The sequence below is a fragment of the Nelumbo lutea genome, chromosome 5 (genome assembly GCF_056320005.1).
Source record: "Nelumbo lutea isolate HS-2025 chromosome 5, American lotus-T2T, whole genome shotgun sequence".
In the NCBI taxonomy this organism is placed as follows: Eukaryota; Viridiplantae; Streptophyta; class Magnoliopsida; order Proteales; family Nelumbonaceae; genus Nelumbo; species Nelumbo lutea.
Genome location: NC_142688.1, coordinates 20,083,107 through 20,102,390, shown reverse-complemented (window position 1 = coordinate 20,102,390; position 19,284 = coordinate 20,083,107). Strand labels below are relative to the sequence as shown.

Below are 19,284 nucleotides of genomic sequence, written 5' to 3'. Positions count from 1 at the left end.
CTAGGGCCTCCAATTTCATTAGTGGCACGAAAACACGAACAAAAAAGATAATCAATTACACCAAACAAACGGAGCCTAATTAATTTCTTTGCTTCTGCTAATTGAAACCGAAATTCCATCACCACAGAAGAGTAAAATAGCTGTAAGCCAGTAGGCCTAAAGCCTGTAAGCTTCCTGCGTTATCACACGTGCCCTCCGCTCCGCACCGTCACAATTTCAACTTAGCAAGCAAATACAGCTTCATCCTTTGGTCTTCTAATCCAAATTAACTGGCTTATTCTTTTATTATTTATTTATTTTAATAAAATTCGAGAGCGTTGAATTGAACAAATCAGATTCTTTATCTTTTTAATTTTATATTGAAAGCTTTAAATTTAGTGCAAACCAGAGAGAGAGGGGGGAGGAGGAAGTCTGCTATCATTCCATTACCAGGCCAGCACTCATTAAAGCAGAGTCAACCCAAAAACAATGTTATTTATATCATCTATGTAATCAGCCCCTTCAATTCAAATCAAGGTGATATTTGTCTACAGTCAGTCTCACCCATTTCAGAAGAGAGTGAGGACTGAGGAGAGGGCATGATTGGTCTCATCCATGGTGTTGGACTCGTTGCAGGCAACATGATGACATCACCGCACTTGTTTAAAAAGGGGAAAGGGGAAGAGATTCCGCTGTCATAAAACACTAATTGTTATCGGATCTGATGATTAACAATAAATAATGTTAGAGCTTGTTGGGATTTGGTAAAATTAGTTGGCTGACTTGAGCCTATAACCTATTAAACAAGTTTTAGGTATCAATTAGCAGATACATACAAGAGAAAGTACGTGCCATTGGGTGGTGAACAAGGGCATTTCAACTGCTAGGAAAGAGACAGTGCATTAATGTTTGTTTGAAGTACATGTCGTTGGGTGTGACAATGGCCGATTCTTTTTCCTCCTAACATTTGAGTTTTCATCAATCTAATTAATGCATTGTACCCAGAAATGAAGCTTTTGCTTCACTATTCTACTCGTTATGGACACAACACCGAGAACTCCTCTCTCTCACTCTCGACTTCACATCTACGCCTCACACGCACATCCCATTATGTATACTTTTAAATTATTATTCACGGGAGAAGTTCCCAATGCACGTTAAATGTGCATGTAAAGCGTCCAAGTGTGAGAAGCATATCCCATTCCCCCTCATGCATGGATTACTTGGATTGATTCGGAAATCTGTCTCCTAACAAGATTAGAATTTGTCAATGAGCATGACACATCCTCTATACCCCCCCAAAAAGGTACATAAAATAGATAGCCTTATCTTGCTTTATTGCTCTTCTTATAGATCAATTTCCTTTGGTCGGTCCAACAATTTATTGTCTTTAGCTGTTGCCCAGATTCATACTACAATAATTAATACTATTTTCAAAGAAATCATTTGCTTGCCTTCACTTTTTGTGCAGCCAAACGCAACCTAAATGAATTTCGACAAAGCTTTAACACCTTGAATTGCATGCCATTAAGGTTAAGAGATGAATTTGTTTATGTTTATATGAATATTTATATGTTTGTGTAAACTTGTTTATGTTGGTTTGGGTGCTTTTGGAATCTCTTTCATGCATAAAATTCTCAATATGAATTTTATTTTCTGTTTATTTTAAGCTTACTTTAATTGTTTAAATCAAATTTATATATTTTCGAGAACCCATACAATAATTGTTTATTAATATTTTAAGTATCTTTTATGACTGAAACAAGCCTATAACTTGAGAAGAGTTATATTAAGATGTACGCTGGTTTCTCATTGTATTTCTAGTGGGGTTGATCCCACTCTAACTCTCAAATTGTGTTGTTTCTTAATTCAAGATAGAGACCTGGCTCATATTAATAATAAATCAAATCTAATTTTATTTTCAATGGTATGGAGCCCCATTGTTTTAGATAAAATGGGTCTCTTAATTAAAAAACAAACTTAATTCAATAGCCTAAATCAAATAAAAATTCTCAGCCTAAACGCTACAAGTTACTTCTTGGATGGTGGGTAAATGACTTTCCAAATACCGAGTATGGGATCATTCACTAGTGGAAAATGAAACGGGAACTTTCCTTCCCCATTCTCCTTGATTGGTAATCTTTTCTTATATGCTTTGGTCCTTTACACAATGGGTAAGGGTGTTCCTAAAAAACCGAAACACCAAAAAAAGGATGAAATCAAACTAAAAAACCAGTTAACTGATTGGTTCAGATTTGATTCAGTATCCTTGAAAAACTAAAGGATTGATTCAGTATATATAATGCATACATATATGTATATATTTATTTATAAATATATAAAAAGCCAAAGAATTGAATCGATCAAAAAATCGAAATGGTAGATTTTATACACCTTATGGTTCCTATGGTACGACCACACCAATTTTTGAGGAGCCTAACCATTATTGAAAGGGATTCAATGGCCTATTTGGAGTATGTATACGGGAGCCGGAGCCCTTTCACTCAGATCTCAAAGGGATTTCTACATCCAAATTAAGAAAGGTTTGGTGATTTCAATGGAACCCTTCAATTTAATGATGCTTAATAGGGATGTAACTCGGGTGGATTCGGGTTGGGTTTTTGTCAAAATCTGAATGGACCCGGCCCTAAGGCCCAAGCCAAAGGTTTTAAACATGCCAACCCGAGTTGCACCCCTAAGCCCCTAACCTTTGGGTTAAGGCAGGGAACTACCTTGATAAGCCCATTTATTTTCTTTAATAAAGCAGTACAAGAGGAAAATTGTGTCTATCTTTGTAGCCGAAGCATGGGTGACAGGAGAGATCCTGATTCCTTTTTAAGCGTCAATAGTCAACAACATCATCCCATTGAAGTCTGTAGAGCCCGGGAAGTTGGAGTATTCAAAATGTTATTGGCGAGCTAGCTGAAGGGCGTTCAAATTTGAAATTCTCACCTATGTTTGAAGAAGCTAATCAAGGAGCAGACCAGTTTGGCAGTCCATCCAAAAAAGAAAATCATATTGATATTATAACAGCAACTTGGTACCAGAACAGGACGACGAACATGCCAAACAATGGACAAAAGATACTATACTTGAAGGCTACACATCACCAACACCTCCACTGATACCCCTCTCTCTCTCTCTCTCTCTCTCTCTCTCTCTCTCTCTCTCTCCCCTTGTGGGTGGGTGGGCAGAGGGAGCATCTCACCATATTATTTTGGTTTTATTTATTTTATTTTATCTTGTATCAAGTATTCCCCACTTTCTTGCATTGGATTTGCTAGTTTGATCAGGAAAAAGAAGGGTTGCCTATTAGTGGATGCCCTATCCAGTGGATGGTTCTAATCAACCAGGATTCCTCTACATGATAGAAATAGATAAATTTGAGATAGATGGCTTCAACTCTCAAGCCATCCATATCCATCCAAAAAGAAAAGAAAAAACCCTCAAGTTATTAACGTTTTATCTTGACCATTAGACCAAGGTTTAAAATATCATCATGTATCGGCCTGTATTGGCTGATACGTATCATATTGGAGCCTTCCCGATTTGCCCCTACAGGGGAGTGTTTCAGGTCGGCAAGTGGTTCAGGGGGTAGACTGACCCCTTTGAATCAGATTCGAAAAAAATAATAAAAAAATAATAAAAAACAATACCGATACAGGCCACCGATACGCCCTACCTGCGTATCACCATGCATTTGAACCTTGCATTAGAGTTGTGAACCATTCCAAATTTCCAATCCAGTCAACCAAAGACCATGTCCTCTGTAAGATTGAACTATCTTGTCATTTCTAACTCCTCAACTGAACTGATTTCCTTTTAATCTTCTCTTAGCTCTTTTACCTTGCATTAGGTCACTTATTACTAGTTTAGTGGTTGGATTTTTTTTTCGTTATTTATCTACAATTGAAATAGGTTTCCTCCTTATGCTAATTAGGGTCCTTTATCCTGGAACCATGTGGAGGAATTGTCTGCGCTACTTGGAGAATCCACTAGATATGGATTCCCTCGATTGGCATGCCATCATTCCCAAAATCAAAGCCAGCCCTATACGGCTAATACCATAGAGCTTATCTCAGCTCAACTCATCATGGTTCATAACAGAACCTAAGGCTCAGCAAAGACCTATAGCAGGTAAGGCTACAATTTTGACTGCTTTGGCCCATATCAGACCATTAAGGCCCGGCTAAAATTCTGAAAAGTGTCCAGTTTTTTCTTGGGAGACTAAATACAAAATCCAGTTCAGATCTGCTACCAGCAAACGCTCTCAATACTGGCCCAACAAGCCAATAGCCTGTTGGGACAGTGTTGGGCAATGTGGACTGAGAATATCATGAGAATTGAGTTGCCTCGTGCCAGTTCGAAATCGTGCCTCCAGTGTCCAATATCTTTTGGCTTTTGCCAATCCGAATTCAGAGGTCTCGTTGACACAAATGCCAACTCCCTTGCTGGTACTGCATATCAGAATTCAGATCTGATCCTAACCCCCTTCTTTTCTCTCTTTTTGTCAGTAATCGCATTGTCTCGCGTGTTGACTCCACACCCCTCCTTTCTTTCTGTCTTGTATAGTGCAAGAGATCCAATCTCCCGATTCCCCCATGTAAAGCTGTAGAATGTTGGCGTATTCGATGTGTTTGATCATCTCAACAGTCAACACTACATAAGCCCATCAACCCCCGCCGAATGCCGACAGCAAATACGTCAATACATCGTTCCGCGCAAAGAGGAGAGAATAATACTTCATTCACATAGTTTTAGACTGTTATTAGGCATTTAGCACGGGGCTAAAACCCTGAATCAAGCATTATTATGGGATCTCCCGCGAACACTGGCAATGTGAACTGGGCTATGTAGCACCAATAGGCCACACAAGGCCACAACAAATGTTGCCCGCTTCGTCTATTTGGGAAAGCTTTGCTATTTGAAATGTGCCTACTAAATGTCCATTTGAGAGGGCTTTTAGGATGCGCCTTGTGACGGTGCAGCCACCATCAGCACGCCATCCAAGTGTTTTGAGTTGGGTTCTTGTACTCTTTTTATAAAGGGGGTATGCCAAGAGCAATTATGTAAATAGTAGTATGCATGTACAGTATTTTGTTGTATTATTCTGTCACTCCCCCAAAAGCTTAACGTACTCTTTGAGGGGAGGTACGTCGAGTGAGCTTATAAGCGTGTAAAGGTTAAGCACGAGACCCCCTCGACACTGTACTGTGTGCTTGTGCTTACCACTGATTAATGCAATACAAGTGGCTTTTGTCTAATTTGTGTGCACTCCTATTTCCTGTTGTGTGTTGTTGCTTGCTTTTGTAGGCTTTCTCGACCCCAATCGAGTGCCGCACGGGGCCCCGTCGACTAGCCCCGTGATAGTTGGTATCAGAGCGTGGTTGACACTATCGGTTGTCAAGCCCAACGAATCCCTGTCGTGCCTCGCAACAACACCAGCCCGATGAAGAATCGTGACACGCAAGAGGAGATCCAAGAAGGGATCTCACGGGTTTATTATGAGGACGAGCCTAGAGATAGCTCTCCCAAAGACAAAGGCATCAACTCAAAGCATAGCAAGCGGGACAAGTCAGTTGACAAGCTTGCGACCTTGGACAAGCGCATCATGCGCTGTGAAGCAGTGGTTGGAGAAACTCGTGACCGTGTGGACGAGCTTCAACTCAACCTTGAGACCGTGGCCTCGGTCGTGGAAAGATTGGAGGACCAGTTCGGTGATAGCTCCAACAAGCCTGACAACCCCCTAGAAGACCTGGTGAAGTGCCTACAGATCCAACTCGAAGACTTGAAGGGCGAAATGACCCTCCTGAAGAGGCTGATGGCCAATACAGCCAACACACCTGCTGCTCCAGCCCCTCCAAAGATCAAAGTCCGCGAGCCTACCTCATATGCAAGGACCCGCGATGCCCGGGAGCTTGACAACTTCCTGTGGCAAATGGAACAATATTTCACCACCGCCGAACTTGTTGAGGAGGCAGCCAAGGTGCGTACTGTTGTTATGTATCTTACTGATGTTGCTATGTTATGGTGGCGCAGGAGATGTGCCGATGCGAAGCGAGGATTATGCTCCATTAATACCTGGTCTGTGTTCAAGAGTGAGATAAAGCGCCAGTTCTATCAAAAGAACATGGAGTACCAAGCTCGTCGGAAGCTCAAAAACCTAAAACACACGGGCTCATTGCATGAGTACGTGAAGGAGTTCTCCGCACTATCGCTCAAGATCACAGACATGTCAGATAAAGACCTGCTCTTCAACTTCATGGACGACCTACAACAATGGGCTGAACTTGAACTCCAGAGACGAGGTGTGAAGGACCTCGCCACAGCCATGGTCGTTGCTGAACAACTGGTAGACAACAGACGACCAAGCAAAGACGACACCAAATCCAACTCATATCAAGGCATAGGGAAGGTTGGAGGTGATAGGAAACCTTACTACGCGCCCAAGGGAGACTCTGGGCCAAGTAAACCCAACACTATGAAGTTCTACAGGAGACCCGAAGGAGACCCTAGATACAGGGGTGGCCAATTTGTGAAGAGAACACCTCCGGCACCATGCTTCATCTGTGAGGGAAAACATTGGACTAAGGATTGTCCTAGTCGGGGGAAGCTCAATGCCTTGCTTGCAAAGCTTAGTGATGATGAGCATAACGAGGAGGAGAAGAAACCAGGGGAGACAAGAATGGGGGCTCTACGAAGACTCAATGCAATAAAGAAGAAGATGAGCCCGCAAGGAGCATCGAAGTTCAAGACGAAGGGACTGATGTATATAGACATTTGCTTGAATGGCAAGCCCACAAGAGCCATGGTGGATACAGGTGCTACCCACAATTTTATCTCTATGGAGGAGGCATCCCGAGTAGAACTTACACCTACCAAGGAAGTCGGATGGCTAAAGGCTGTGAACTCTAACGCCAAACCCATACAAGGTGTAGCTCATGGGGTGGTCTTGCAACTTGGTGACTGGGAAGGGATGATAGACCTCTCAGTCATGCCCATGGATGATTTTCAAGTTGTTCTCGGCATGGACTTCTTAACTCAAGTAAAGGCAGTGCCCATGCATTTCCTCAATAAAGTGTGCATATTCGAAGATCAGGCTCCTTGCATGATTCCAGTTGTGCCAGAGACCACGTCCACCCCCAAGATGCTCTCAGCATTGCAACTCAAGGATGGAGTGCGGAAAGGACATGCCACTTACCTAGCCACATTGGTGGACTCCGACCTACCTGACCCACCAACCAGGCATATCCCGCTAGCGATTGCTATGGCACTAGAAGAATTTCAGGATGTCATGCCTCCCACATTGCCGAAAAAGCTTCCCCCAAGGAAAGAAGTTGATCACAAGATTGAGTTGGAGCCTGGAACCAAACCACCGGCACGCCCGCCATACAGAATGTCTCCTCCGGAGCTGGCCGAGCTACGAAAGCAGTTGAATGAGTTGTTGGACGCTGGATTGATTCGGCCTTCTAAGGCCCCTTTTGGAGCACCAATCCCGTTTCAAAAGAAGCATGATGGATCTCTTCGGCTCTGTATTGACTACCGAGCTCTCAACAAGCTCACCATCAAGAACAAATATCCCATACCTCTGGTGGCCGACCTCTTTGACCAACTCGGCAGGGCCAAGTACTTCACTAAGCTAGACCTGAGGTTGGGGTACTATCAAGTGCGCATAGCTAAAGGAGATGAACACAAAACAGCTTGTGTTACACGATATGGGTCCTTCGAATTTCGGGTCATGCCCTTTGGGCTCACCAATGCTCCAGCCACCTTTTGTACATTGATGAACAGAATATTTCATCCCTACCTAGACGAATTTGTGGTTGTGTATATTGATGACATTGTAATTTACAGTAGAAACTTGGAGGAACATGTTGACCACCTCCATACTGTTTTCCAGGTCTTGCGGGACAACAATCTATTTGTCAAGAAGAAGAAATGTTCTTTTGCCACAGAAGAGGTGGCCTTCCTCGGACATATAATCCGAGCAGGCACAATCAGCATGGATCCAGCCAAAGTCAAGGCCATTCAAGATTGGGCACCACCCACCAGGGTTACCGAACTTCGCTCCTTCCTTGGCCTCGTGAACTACTATCGAAGATTCATCTCTGGATTCTCAACACGAGCCACGGCCCTCACCAACTTACTGAAGAAGACTAGTACGTGGACCTGGAGTGAATGTTGTCAAACAGCTTTTGATGACTTGAAGAGAGTTGTCTCAGTAGAACCTGTCCTCGACTTGCCTGATCCAAGCAAGCCGTATGAGCTACACACAGATGCTTCTGATTTTGCCATTGGTGGGGTCTTGATGCAAGAAGGACATCCCATTGCTTTTGAAAGCCGCAAATTGAATGATATAGAGAGGAGGCACACAGTGCAAGAGAAGGAGATGACAGCCATCATCCACTGCCTCCGCACATGGCGACACTACCTTCTTGGCTCCAAGTTTGTGGTCAAGACTGACAACATAGCTACTAATTATTTTCAGTCACAGAAGAAGCTGAGCCCTAAGCAAGCTCGATGGCAAGATTTCTTAGCGGAGTTTGATATGACTCTAGAGTACAAGCCAGGGCCGATGAACAGGGTTGCTGATGCACTTAGCAGGAAGGCCGAGCTTGCAGCACTATCCACCAGTGAAGGTCCCTCACAAAGCCAGATCAGACTGGACATCATTAAGAACATCAAGGAAGGACTCCAGAAGGACCCCATCACTCAGAGCCTATTGACAGCGACACGTGAAGGGAAGACTAGGCGGTTTTGGGTTGAAGAAGACCTTCTTTTGACAAAGGGAAGGCGGATATTTGTACCGATAGTTGAAGACTTGAGGAAAACTCTTCTATGTGAATGTCATGACAGTTTATGGGCAGGACACCCTGGGTGGCAGCGTACCTTGGCACTTCTACAACATGCCTACTATTGGCCTCATATGGAGCAAGACGTTCGAGAATACACAAGAACATGCCTGATTTGCCAGCAAGACAAGCTTGAACGTGCCAAGCCTCTTGGACTCTTGCAACCTCTTCCAACTCCCTCACAACCTTGGGAGAGTGTTTCCATGGACTTCATCAGCGGTCTTCCTAAAGTGGGAGACTATACATCCATCATTGTTGTCGTTGATAGATTTTCCAAGTATGCCACTTTCACCCCAGCACCAAGGCACCTTTCAACTGAAGACACGGCCTACCTTTTCTTCAAGCACGTGGTGAAATATTAGGGAGTCCCATAGAACATTGTTAGTGATCGAGATCCCCGATTCACTAGTGCTTTATGGACAGAACTATTCAAGCTTCTTGGTTCGAACTTGAACTTCTCCAGCATCAGCCACCCAGAGTCAGATGGGCAGACAGAGAGAATGAACTCCCTCCTTGAAGAGTACCTCCACCATTTTGTATCAACTACACAGAAGAATTGGGTTCGATTGCTGGACATCGCACAATTCTCCGTCAACTCACAAAAGAGCTCCTTCACCAATCAAAGTCATTTTGAAGTCATCACTGGCCAACTACCAAGATGTCCGCATAGCATCGCCAACGACCATCAAGGAAGAAGCCCTCGAGCCTTCACTTTCATCAGGGAATGGAAAGAATGCATTGACATCACTCGAGCCTCCCTAGAGAAAGCCTTCAGAAGAATGAAGAAATGGGCCGATTTGGGTAGACGACCCAAGAACTTCCAAATAGGTGAACTGGCCTTAGTAAAACTCCATACCCATTGCCTTAGGTTCTTTCGAAGAGTACACCCCGGGCTGGTGAGAAAATATGAGGGACCCTGCAAAATAATAACCAAAGTAGGAACTTTAACCTATAGACTCAAATTACCCCCCTGGCTAAAAGTACACCCTGTCTTTCACGTAAGCCAAATCAAACCCTACCATGCCGACAGCCAAGACACCTCCCGAAACCAAAGTCAACGCCCACACCCATCCTACCAACCACCCAAGAACCGATCCCTTGACTCCATCCTCGACCATAGGTTGTCCCAATCCTCCCAAACATCAGAATGGGAGTACCTGGTGAAGTGGAAGGGACTGCAGAAGAAGACACCTGGGAGCTAGCAGAAGACCTCCTTCCGTTCGCGGAGAAGCTGGACGAGTACCTGAGGAAGAATCTTCGAGGACGAAAATTGAATTGAGTGGGGGAGACTGTGATGGTTTAGCCACCATCAGCGCTATCAGCACGCCATCCAAGTGTTTTAGGTTGGGTCCTTGTACTCTTTTTATAAGGGAGGTATGCCAATGTCAATTATGTAAATAGTAGTATGCATGTACAGTATTTTGATGTATTATTCTGTCACTCCTCCAAAAGCTTAACGTACTCTTTGAGGGGAGGTAGGTAGTCGAGTGAGCTCATAAGCGTGTAAAGGTTAAGCACGAGATCCTCTCGACACTATACTGTGTGCTTGTGTTTACCACTGATTAATGCAATACAAGTGGCTTTTGTCTAATTTGTATGCACTCCTGTTTCCTTTTGTGTGTTGTTGCTTACTTTTATAGGCTTTCTCGACCCCAATCGAACACCGCATGGGGCCCCGTCGACTAGCCCCGTGACATTCTGGCATTACGAGCTAAGCCCCCGTACAAAATCCTCAAAAGCAGTACACGGTGAAAATCCAAAAAGCTATTGCTGCTCCAAACACGAGCTATAATGTGAAGCCATTCCATGTAGCTTATTTAGAACATTGGTGATCAACCACTATGGCTCAGAGGTTGGCTTCGTCAGGGCAAGTCCGTGTCCACATTGTTCCAACCGCCCTTGCAACCTCACATTAGAAATATCTTCCCATAAAATAAATCACATAAACAAAAAGATATTTTCAATACAAGGCTGTAAAGCAATGCTTTAAAAACCAACCCAGATGCCTCAAGTATATATATATATATATATATATATATATATATATATATATATATATTATTAATGTATCAATATGTTTTAGATATGTTATTTATATTTTTTTATTTATAAATAAAAAATTAAAAACTTTGAAACCAAAAGAAAGTTTTTATTTTGCAAAAATAGCAGGACAAGGTGCTATCGACACCTTAGAACGGATAGATCTCAAAAAAGTGCCCAAAAAAATCACTCTAATTAAACATTGAAGTGCAAAATTATGACCTCCAAAAATTTACATTGAATGTGCAACCCATGACCCAATAACCGGTTCAAAGGGATCAATGATTGAACCAATCAGGTCAAACAGTTCTTGACCAAATCAACGATTTTTTACCATATGATGAGTCTTGACTTAATCAGACCCAAAATCTCGACCAGGTGACGGTTCAACTGGCCGGGTCAATAACACATTGAAAACACTGCTTCAAAGGCTGGTCGGACGGGCTTTGCCCTCACTGAAGCCGAACTCTATGGCCCAAGGCTTTCAATTAACATAACTCTATGCCTCTAATAATTCCCTTTTACAGTGAAACGCTTGAAATATTAGAGGCAGGGATTACAAGCAAGACAAGAAAAGAGGGCAGAATGCATGCGCATGCCATATTCTCCAAAAAAATTAGCAGTATTGCTTTCATCCATCTACATATTTATTCACAACCTTACTACATACACGGCCTACGACAGATCTGATCGACCGATCGTAGAGAATGATAAGATACTGAATATAGAAAACACACGGTTGTCCACGTGCGGACCTCTACTAGGGAACATCTATCCATCTATACAAATATTCACATACTGAGGAGGTACCCAGATGTAGAGAAATATATACCGACTGACTTTCTTCCTGGAACATCAACTTCTATATACAAATTTTCTGCACAAGACCACTGAAAGAAACAAAAAGTAACTTCTTGTGAGTACACAATTTATTCATGCCAGATCGTAAGCGGAGAAGCAGAAAAAACTCGCCACAGCCCGCAGATCAACAAGTACCTGTTATGTCCAGTTCCTTTTCTGGGAACGGAGTTGGGTGAGTTTATCCCTCCACCGAGCTGTTGTAAACAGGAAAATCTCACAAGCTCAAAAATTGAAATTCAACAGAAACACAGATAAAAAAATCAACAATTTAAAAAAAAAAAATTAGAGGAGATTCTATACTGAAACCAGAATATGCCACAAATCAATAATCAAGGATACCTGCATCCCTGTATCTTTCTTCAACAGCAGCAATTAGCATGTTACGAACAAGATCAAATTCTTTGGCTTCAATACATGGCTGATCATCTGGTCTGCAAACATTGCTACTTCTGTCAGTATCTCAGTTATTTCATGACATGATAAGTGAGAAAGAAACTACTACGTGCGATAGCATTTTGCACCCAATCACTTTCCGATCCAAGTTTAAAGGGCCAGAGTACGCTCATGAATCTCAAGTTGACACTCTTCCAAATTTAAGTGCCTCAAGATCAGTGAATAGCTAAAAAAGATAGACAAATTCATCCATTAGATTCAAATAGTTGACATCTGGTCTACCCACTTCTCAACCAAGTCAACCATTTTCATGAACAGTTGAGGTGGTTAACTGTTCTGGCGACCAGTTGATGGCATGGTCCAAATGACATGCACTGGTCATGTACGCTTCTTAGTTGAAGAGCTTCTTCATAAATATACTAGGCATATATTCATACATAAACTACACATTCATGTACATATAAATATGTAGGAAAACAATGCTCTGGGTTCTACTGTTAGTTCTGATGGTACCTGTCCAGATTCGTAAACAAAAGGCCATCTGAAAGAGGAGGTTGAGACACTATCTTTGCAGGTTCAACAACTCTCATTCCGTCATTGTATGCCAAATATTTGTTAACTTGAATTGGTACCTGCATGAGATTGGAAAAATCAGCCTCAACGACCTCTACATTCAAGCTCTAGTACCTTAAGAAAAACAGAAAGAACAAAGAGAAACTGCACTACTGTCAGAGGGGACAGTAGTGGGGGAGCACAACAGTGATACAGAGAGAGATTCATCTACTTGCTCAAGTATATTATTTCAGGTGGACATAATATGAGCCACATATAGTTATACTCTAATAATAGGATATTGAAATGAAGAAGAGAAGAACTAATCAAAACAAGATATAGAATAATAGAATCACCAAGAACAAGGATATACACCAAGAGATCTAAAAAGAATAATAATACCTTATTTATTTATACATTTATTATTCAAAACTTGATCTACTCTCTCATAGGCCAATTTAAGATCCCCTTATAGCTTATTTTAGCTACCTAATAAAACCCCATCAAATTCCATAGCATTAAATAAATATCTTCAGAGACTTGTATTTCCTGAAAGAAGCAGCGTCAAATAAGAGCAAACCTTCTTAGTTATATGTCGAAAATGGTATTAGTGGAAGTAGTCATGGGTACCATACAGCAGATATGTATTTAACTGACCACTCATTGACCAAAAATGGGTAAAACTGAGGGCATGTAAGAGTCATATGAATGAGCTAGAAAATCCATGGTGGAATGGCCTTCATATAATCCCACCTTACAAGTTACAACAGTCAACCCTACTAGCATACGACCTAGTGATGTCATGAACCTTGTCCATTGTATTTTGTTGAGTGCAGTAAAAGTGAAATGTGATGCATTCGTAAGGTGAGGCACATGCAAGAACAAAGTGAACTGCTTTTGACCAAAAAAAAATCTTAATACCTAAATTCTGAAAGAAATAGTATATATCAAAAAGTTTTTTGGCTCAATTGTAGAGTATCATGTAATTAACCGAAATGCTATAGCCTTGTATTTTCAAGTCCTACATAGGCCAAACTATTTAAAGAGTAAGTATTGTATCTGCAACCCTTAATATAGTAATTATCCATTCAAGATTAAATTCAAGGTTAATTTATCAAAATATAACTAGTCAGATCATGAGCTCAACAAATTGAACCTTGTCTGTAAGCCTTCATGCTCCTTTTGAAATACTGAATTTATTGTGGATGTAACATTATTTAAACACTGGTGCTTTTTCAACTAAATCATCCTAGGTCTGACAATTTCTCTAGAATATTGGGTTAATATAAGGCTGGTCAAATTAATTGTCAATTTCCCTTGATAAGCTCAAATAAATGTGGAAATCCATACTTTTATGAGTTCAATCATCATCATCATCATTCAAGCTTTGTCCCAATTACATGGAGTTGGCTACGTGAATTTTGTTCCGCCATTCTGTTCAGTAACTTAAGTGATGGTTGGAGTCTCCAGAGCCAATTATATAACAAAATTCCAAAGGTTGCATCTAGCACGGTAAATTAAATGATTCTAACACTCTGTTGAGTAAATCATCCTAGATCCAATAGAGCGCTGTTAATTTGTCATACTCCTGCCCCCGGAGAATGACAGCATTAAAAGAAATAAGACAAAAACAAAAAAAGGCTCTCTAACTTTTCTTTGAGTTAGAAATGCCTTAGCTGACATTCTAATTTCCAGTTTCTCACAACCAGCAAAAGGATCCATCTTACCAATCCATGGAACAATAGATATAGAATTTATTTCCCTTCCCTTCAAAAGCATTTACTTTTCCCACTTGTTCTCTTCATTCATTCTGATACGGACCAGAAAACAATCCACCATCTAATAGTTGTCATCAAAATCATTCTTCCTATACAGCTTGCTGAGTCCCAAGTTAACTCCACTCCCAAGTATGGGAAGTCAAGTCATTCTGATGATTCAAAATATTCATTATTTAGTCCGATTGAGATTGACTCAAGTGACTCCAACCCTCCCCAAGTCAATTGATTGACTCTGAGTCAAATTCCTTCAACAACCTCCTGTATATATGATTTCAAAACACAAAAACTGCATTGGATGCTTTAGAAGTTTCTAATGTTTCTTTTCTAAGAAAAAATCAAGTAATTAATAATGATTTAAATTTTGTGCATCTATTCTTGGTGTATTATTGGCAGCAGATTCATAATAACCTACATTTGGATTTACAATCCATCATTATGCAAGCATAAAGATATAAAAATGAAAACAATGTCATCCAACCATAAACTCTAAAAGCTTTTAGGCTCTAAAATTGTGACATGGCCGAGGATCCTTTATTTGAGACCACAGCTTCCACATTGACCCCACCCTTGGGCATAGCTTTCAAGGTGCCAAGGCAAGGCTAGGCAACAGGGGGCACCTTGTTGCCTAGTCGCCTAGGCAATGAATTATTTTTAAGTAAAAAACATTTATCGTAAGGTAGTTCCCTAGGTTCCAATAACCATATTTCCTAAATAATTATCCATAATTTTCATAAGAAAGGTATAAACTTCATGTAAGTATAGAAAATCAACATATTCCAACATATTTTATAACACACAGTACAAAACTACTTGGCGATTAGGCAAGGCGAACCTCCAAGGGCATCTTGTTGCCTTGACAACTATACCCTTGGGTATCTTAAGTCAAGCTGGCTGACTCAGCCAATTAGTAAACTATGCTTCTAACTCCTCATTCTCCTTTATTATCTTTGCCCGAATTCTATATTTGTTTGTTCCTTTTCAAATTCCAGTTGGTTATTACTCACTTGACACTCAATACAAGTCTCAGAACAATCTCTTTATTTACATGTTGATTTGAACAAATTTGATTTTTGAAGAAGGGAAAGAATCCAAAGAAAAAGAAACCAACTTTCTCCTGATTACTCATCCAATGGCAATGTTGTAACTTTTGGGTGTTCTAGATTTTAGTACTTTATAGTCTTTTAAAATTTATTTTCTAGTTTGTTAGTGTCTTAGGAGTATGGTCAATCATCTTAAAGGGTCAAATTAGTTTATAAAGTCTGATTAGAGAGTTTTTGAAATTTTGAAAAGTTGAAGACACAATCACACCATTTTTCCTTTCATCTTATTTTCTTGGGCCAAATCTTGTCAGTTTTGCATGATTTAGGTGCCCTTAGATAGGTAATTGGGTCATCTATCCAATGAGACCAATCACCAATATCTTCTACATTTGACATGTTTTGAGGGGGTTGTGTCATTTTCTTGATAAGGTGTCCGTCAATAATGAGATTTGGGTCTTCTGAGGGGGTTGTGGTCATTTGACATGGAGCATTTCATCTCTCCCCTACTTAAGTTGCCGAATCTGTATAAAACTCTTGAATGTTTAGAATTGGGTAATTTGGTATGAAGTTCTACTGTATGTAATGTTCTGTGAAAGCATACAAAAATAAGTGATCCTTTCCTTTCAAAACTTACATGCCAGTTGGCCAAAAAAACGTACTAGAAGCCCAATTTCATACAGGTAAGGCTTCCATAAGCTAGCGTTTACATAATACAGCAATATATCTAAATGCCTCTTGTAAGAAGATGTATCAAACAAACCATTTGCTGATTTGCATGGGGAAAGATAATATGCATATATCAAGATGTCAAAAAAAATACCTTACATCGTACTGCAATGTTAATGGCATCTGAAGGCCTGAGATCAAAACTAACTCTTTGTGTTCCATCGTCTATCTGCAGATGCATCCAAAGTATCATCAGTAAAACTGACTACTGTATTTTAAATGTCCATCTATACCTATATAACATATACAAAGCAGGGAGATGATGTAGCATGTAGGAATAACCTTTGTAATGTATAGCTGAGCAAAATATGCCTCATTTACTCTTTTGGTTACTCGGACAAGTTTTACCTGCATATAGAATAACATATCACAAAGGAAATGTTAAATAATGTACCTATAAAAAATAAATAAGAGGATATACAGATATCCCAGCTTTGTCAATGTGGGAAAATGAGTGGGAGAATGCATCATGATAATACCTCATATCCCATTGTCTCAGTCATCTCCTTCATTACTTGATATAGAGTAGGCCTAGCCTGATGCAGAGTTACCAAGCTCAAATTTCTTTTAACAAAGGCATAGGAAGGAAGATCCTAAATCCTAATACTGATAGATTAATAACCAAGGAGAAAAAGAAAAGAATAACTAGAAAATTAATAACATACCATTGGAACATTACGAACTGCAGCCATGAGCAAGATGCTTGGCATCTCCACTGCAGACAGACAGAAACAATCAATGATGAGAAAACTGAAAAGTATGAAATGTTAAGAAAACAGAGTTTGACTATAAGTTGTATATTTTTCAGTCGATAATATATAATGTAGATTCTTTCAAGATGTTTTGAACATATGTACTTACAGACAATTATGGGAAGAAGAAGACCACTTCCATCCTCCATCTTCAGTACAATAGCAGGATGTGGAGCATAATCAGGTAGATGTCCACCTTGAGGGTTGTTGTGAACACATCTTAAATGCCTACCATCTCTCATTTTTATCATGAAACCATCTGAGCTACTTTTTACCTCAACTACATAAAGATAAGAGGAGAAACTGATCAGTTTAAGGCGGGCCAAGTATCGGAAATTTAGGAAAATACCAAAGGCCATTGTTGCAAGTTATGCAGATCAGTAGCAACTTAGAAGTTTGATGTAGGCAATCAAACAAAACTATTGGTATTTGAACTTGAAAGGTAGAAAAGCCATAATGCAAAATAGCATGATATGTGGATCAATTCTTCAATGTTATTCAATAACAATAAACTACATGAAAAAGGGATGAAAGCAACGAATAATAAGTAGCAAGAAATTCAAATAAATAGCTACATGCTAGACCAGAGGCATGCACAAAGTCTTTCATGAGGAAAAGAGATTACAGTGATTTAAAGGGATTATGTAATAAAGAAAATATAGGTTGATTTTTTTTAAGCATACCGGCTTCAACTACACTGGAATTCACATAATCTTCATCATTCTCATTGAAGTTCTCTGCCATGCTACCATTATCATTTGATGATGAACGGAAGCTACAGTGTATTGTCCTGGATTTTTGCAATAGGGCTGGATGAGAGAGAGCTTCCACATTAATCCTACTTCGGCATCTCCTTTTAGATCCCCATAACTTGCTTCTGAGAATCTTAGCTGTCATAAGAGGCCCATTTCCTGGAAGAGTATATACTCCAGCCTGCTTTGCACGGACTGTGGGGCAAATAACAGATCCTTGAAAAGTTCCCATCACACCTCCTTCAAGATATCAATAATAGAAATCTGCAAGTCTTCCACGAGAGGGCGCTGACCAATAAATTCATTCAGAAAACGATATATTCGGTTGAAAACACACACTCCATTACAATAACGAGATTAAAAAAAAAGAAAAAAAAGAAAAAACAGGAAATCTTATACGAGAGTGAACAATTGATCAATGATAGTAGCAAGGTCTATAACTTTCTCAACAAAACACAGTTCAACTGTTATAGTAATACCGTCTTACCGTATGGAAGCTACCGACTGTTTGACTATTTGTAAACAACGACAGATATTTCAAAAAACCACATTGCCCAGTACGGCATCTTAAAGAATTTTTGAAATTATCGACAGAAGACTGACATTTGAATTGAAGAAACAAGAAACGTTACAACTAATAGATGTCCACAACACTTTTAACATCAAAGAATGCAAAGAAAACAGGGAAAGAAGATTATTTAAGCAGAATTCTGAACCAATTACCGCTGAAATTTATAACGGATTCCAGAAAAAAAAGGCGCAAAAAAAGAGTAAAAAACGTAACTTTCTGCTTAGTTCATAACTGTTTCGAGAGCAATCATTATAGAAGAGCAACAAACACATGAAATCCCACTACCTGATAACTTCTCTAATCTCTCAATCTACCGAAATTTAGAATCTGGAGCTGTTTCTCAGCGACCGCAAATAAAACAGGAGGCTGAACCGCAGATTCTCGGGAAAGCAGGAATTCCTGCAACTCAAGTTCGATTTCGAGCAAAATTAAACCCTGACCGAGATCGCCATGTGATCGATCGATCAAATAATATGTTTTTCTTTTTTTCCTTTTTCTTCTTTTTTTTTTTTTTGTTATTTCGCCTTAAATCAAGCAGATCTTTGTGTAGGCAAGCCAACCGACGCTAGCGAAACCCTAGTATGATGCCGATCTCTTTGCAAGAAGATGACGGAATCGCTAGCTAACACGAAACTTCGAGTGGAAGAAGGCATAGAGCTCCCTCGCTTTAAATCAATCGAGAAAAGAGGATCAAATGAAGAATTTTAGAAGTGGATGAGGATATGTCAATAGGAAGGTAACGAGTGTAAACTTTTTTCAACCAAGTGCCCAAGTGGCAATTACAATTGTGTCCTTTCGTAATATGGATGAATGATGGATGACGTGTCACATGTCCAAAGTCCCACAGTGAGAGTTGGGTACAGGTCAGCTTCTCAAGAGAACGTTAACGAAGTCGTGTCTGATCGTTGAACGCTCTCCAGCAAAAATGTGTGTTCCCAGGAAACCTAATGAATTTAGACCGTTGATCATTTAAACTAGATGGACGGCA

General features: G+C 40.2%; 1 protein-coding gene across 2 annotated transcripts; it reads right to left on the bottom strand.

The window, feature by feature from the left end:
* Window positions 1-11,449: 11,449 nt before the first annotated feature.
* Window positions 11,450-19,066, bottom strand: LOC148850823 (bifunctional nuclease 2-like). 2 transcript variants are annotated; one of them, XM_088944501.1, is made up of 11 exons: window positions 18,582-19,066; window positions 17,657-18,013; window positions 17,083-17,253; window positions 16,887-16,936; window positions 16,701-16,757; window positions 16,504-16,569; window positions 16,316-16,390; window positions 12,639-12,757; window positions 12,072-12,163; window positions 11,868-11,926; window positions 11,450-11,761 (listed from the first exon to the last, which is right to left on the bottom strand). In XM_088944501.1, the coding sequence occupies exons 2-10, from the start codon at window positions 17,955-17,957 to the stop codon at window positions 11,871-11,873; spliced, it is 987 nt and encodes a 328-aa protein (XP_088800627.1). In that variant the 5' UTR covers window positions 17,958-18,013; window positions 18,582-19,066; the 3' UTR covers window positions 11,450-11,761; window positions 11,868-11,870. The 2 variants fall into 2 exon arrangements, with proteins under 2 accessions (XP_088800627.1, XP_088800628.1); XM_088944502.1 differs by having other exon boundaries at window positions 17,657-17,989; window positions 18,582-19,023.
* Between the last annotated feature and the right edge of the window lie 218 nt (window positions 19,067-19,284).

Excerpts from the sequence above, each read along its gene's own strand:
- LOC148850823 (XM_088944501.1), bottom strand. The coding sequence starts at position 17,957 with ATGGGAACTTTTCAAGGATCTGTTATTTGCCCCACAGTCCGTGCAAAG. Across the intron at positions 16,758-16,886 it reads CAGTTCGTAATGTTCCAATG|GCTAGGCCTACTCTATATCA; the intron begins GTATGTTATTAA and ends ACTCTGCATCAG. Across the intron at positions 16,570-16,700 it reads CTGAGACAATGGGATATGAG|GTAAAACTTGTCCGAGTAAC; the intron begins GTATTATCATGA and ends TTCTATATGCAG.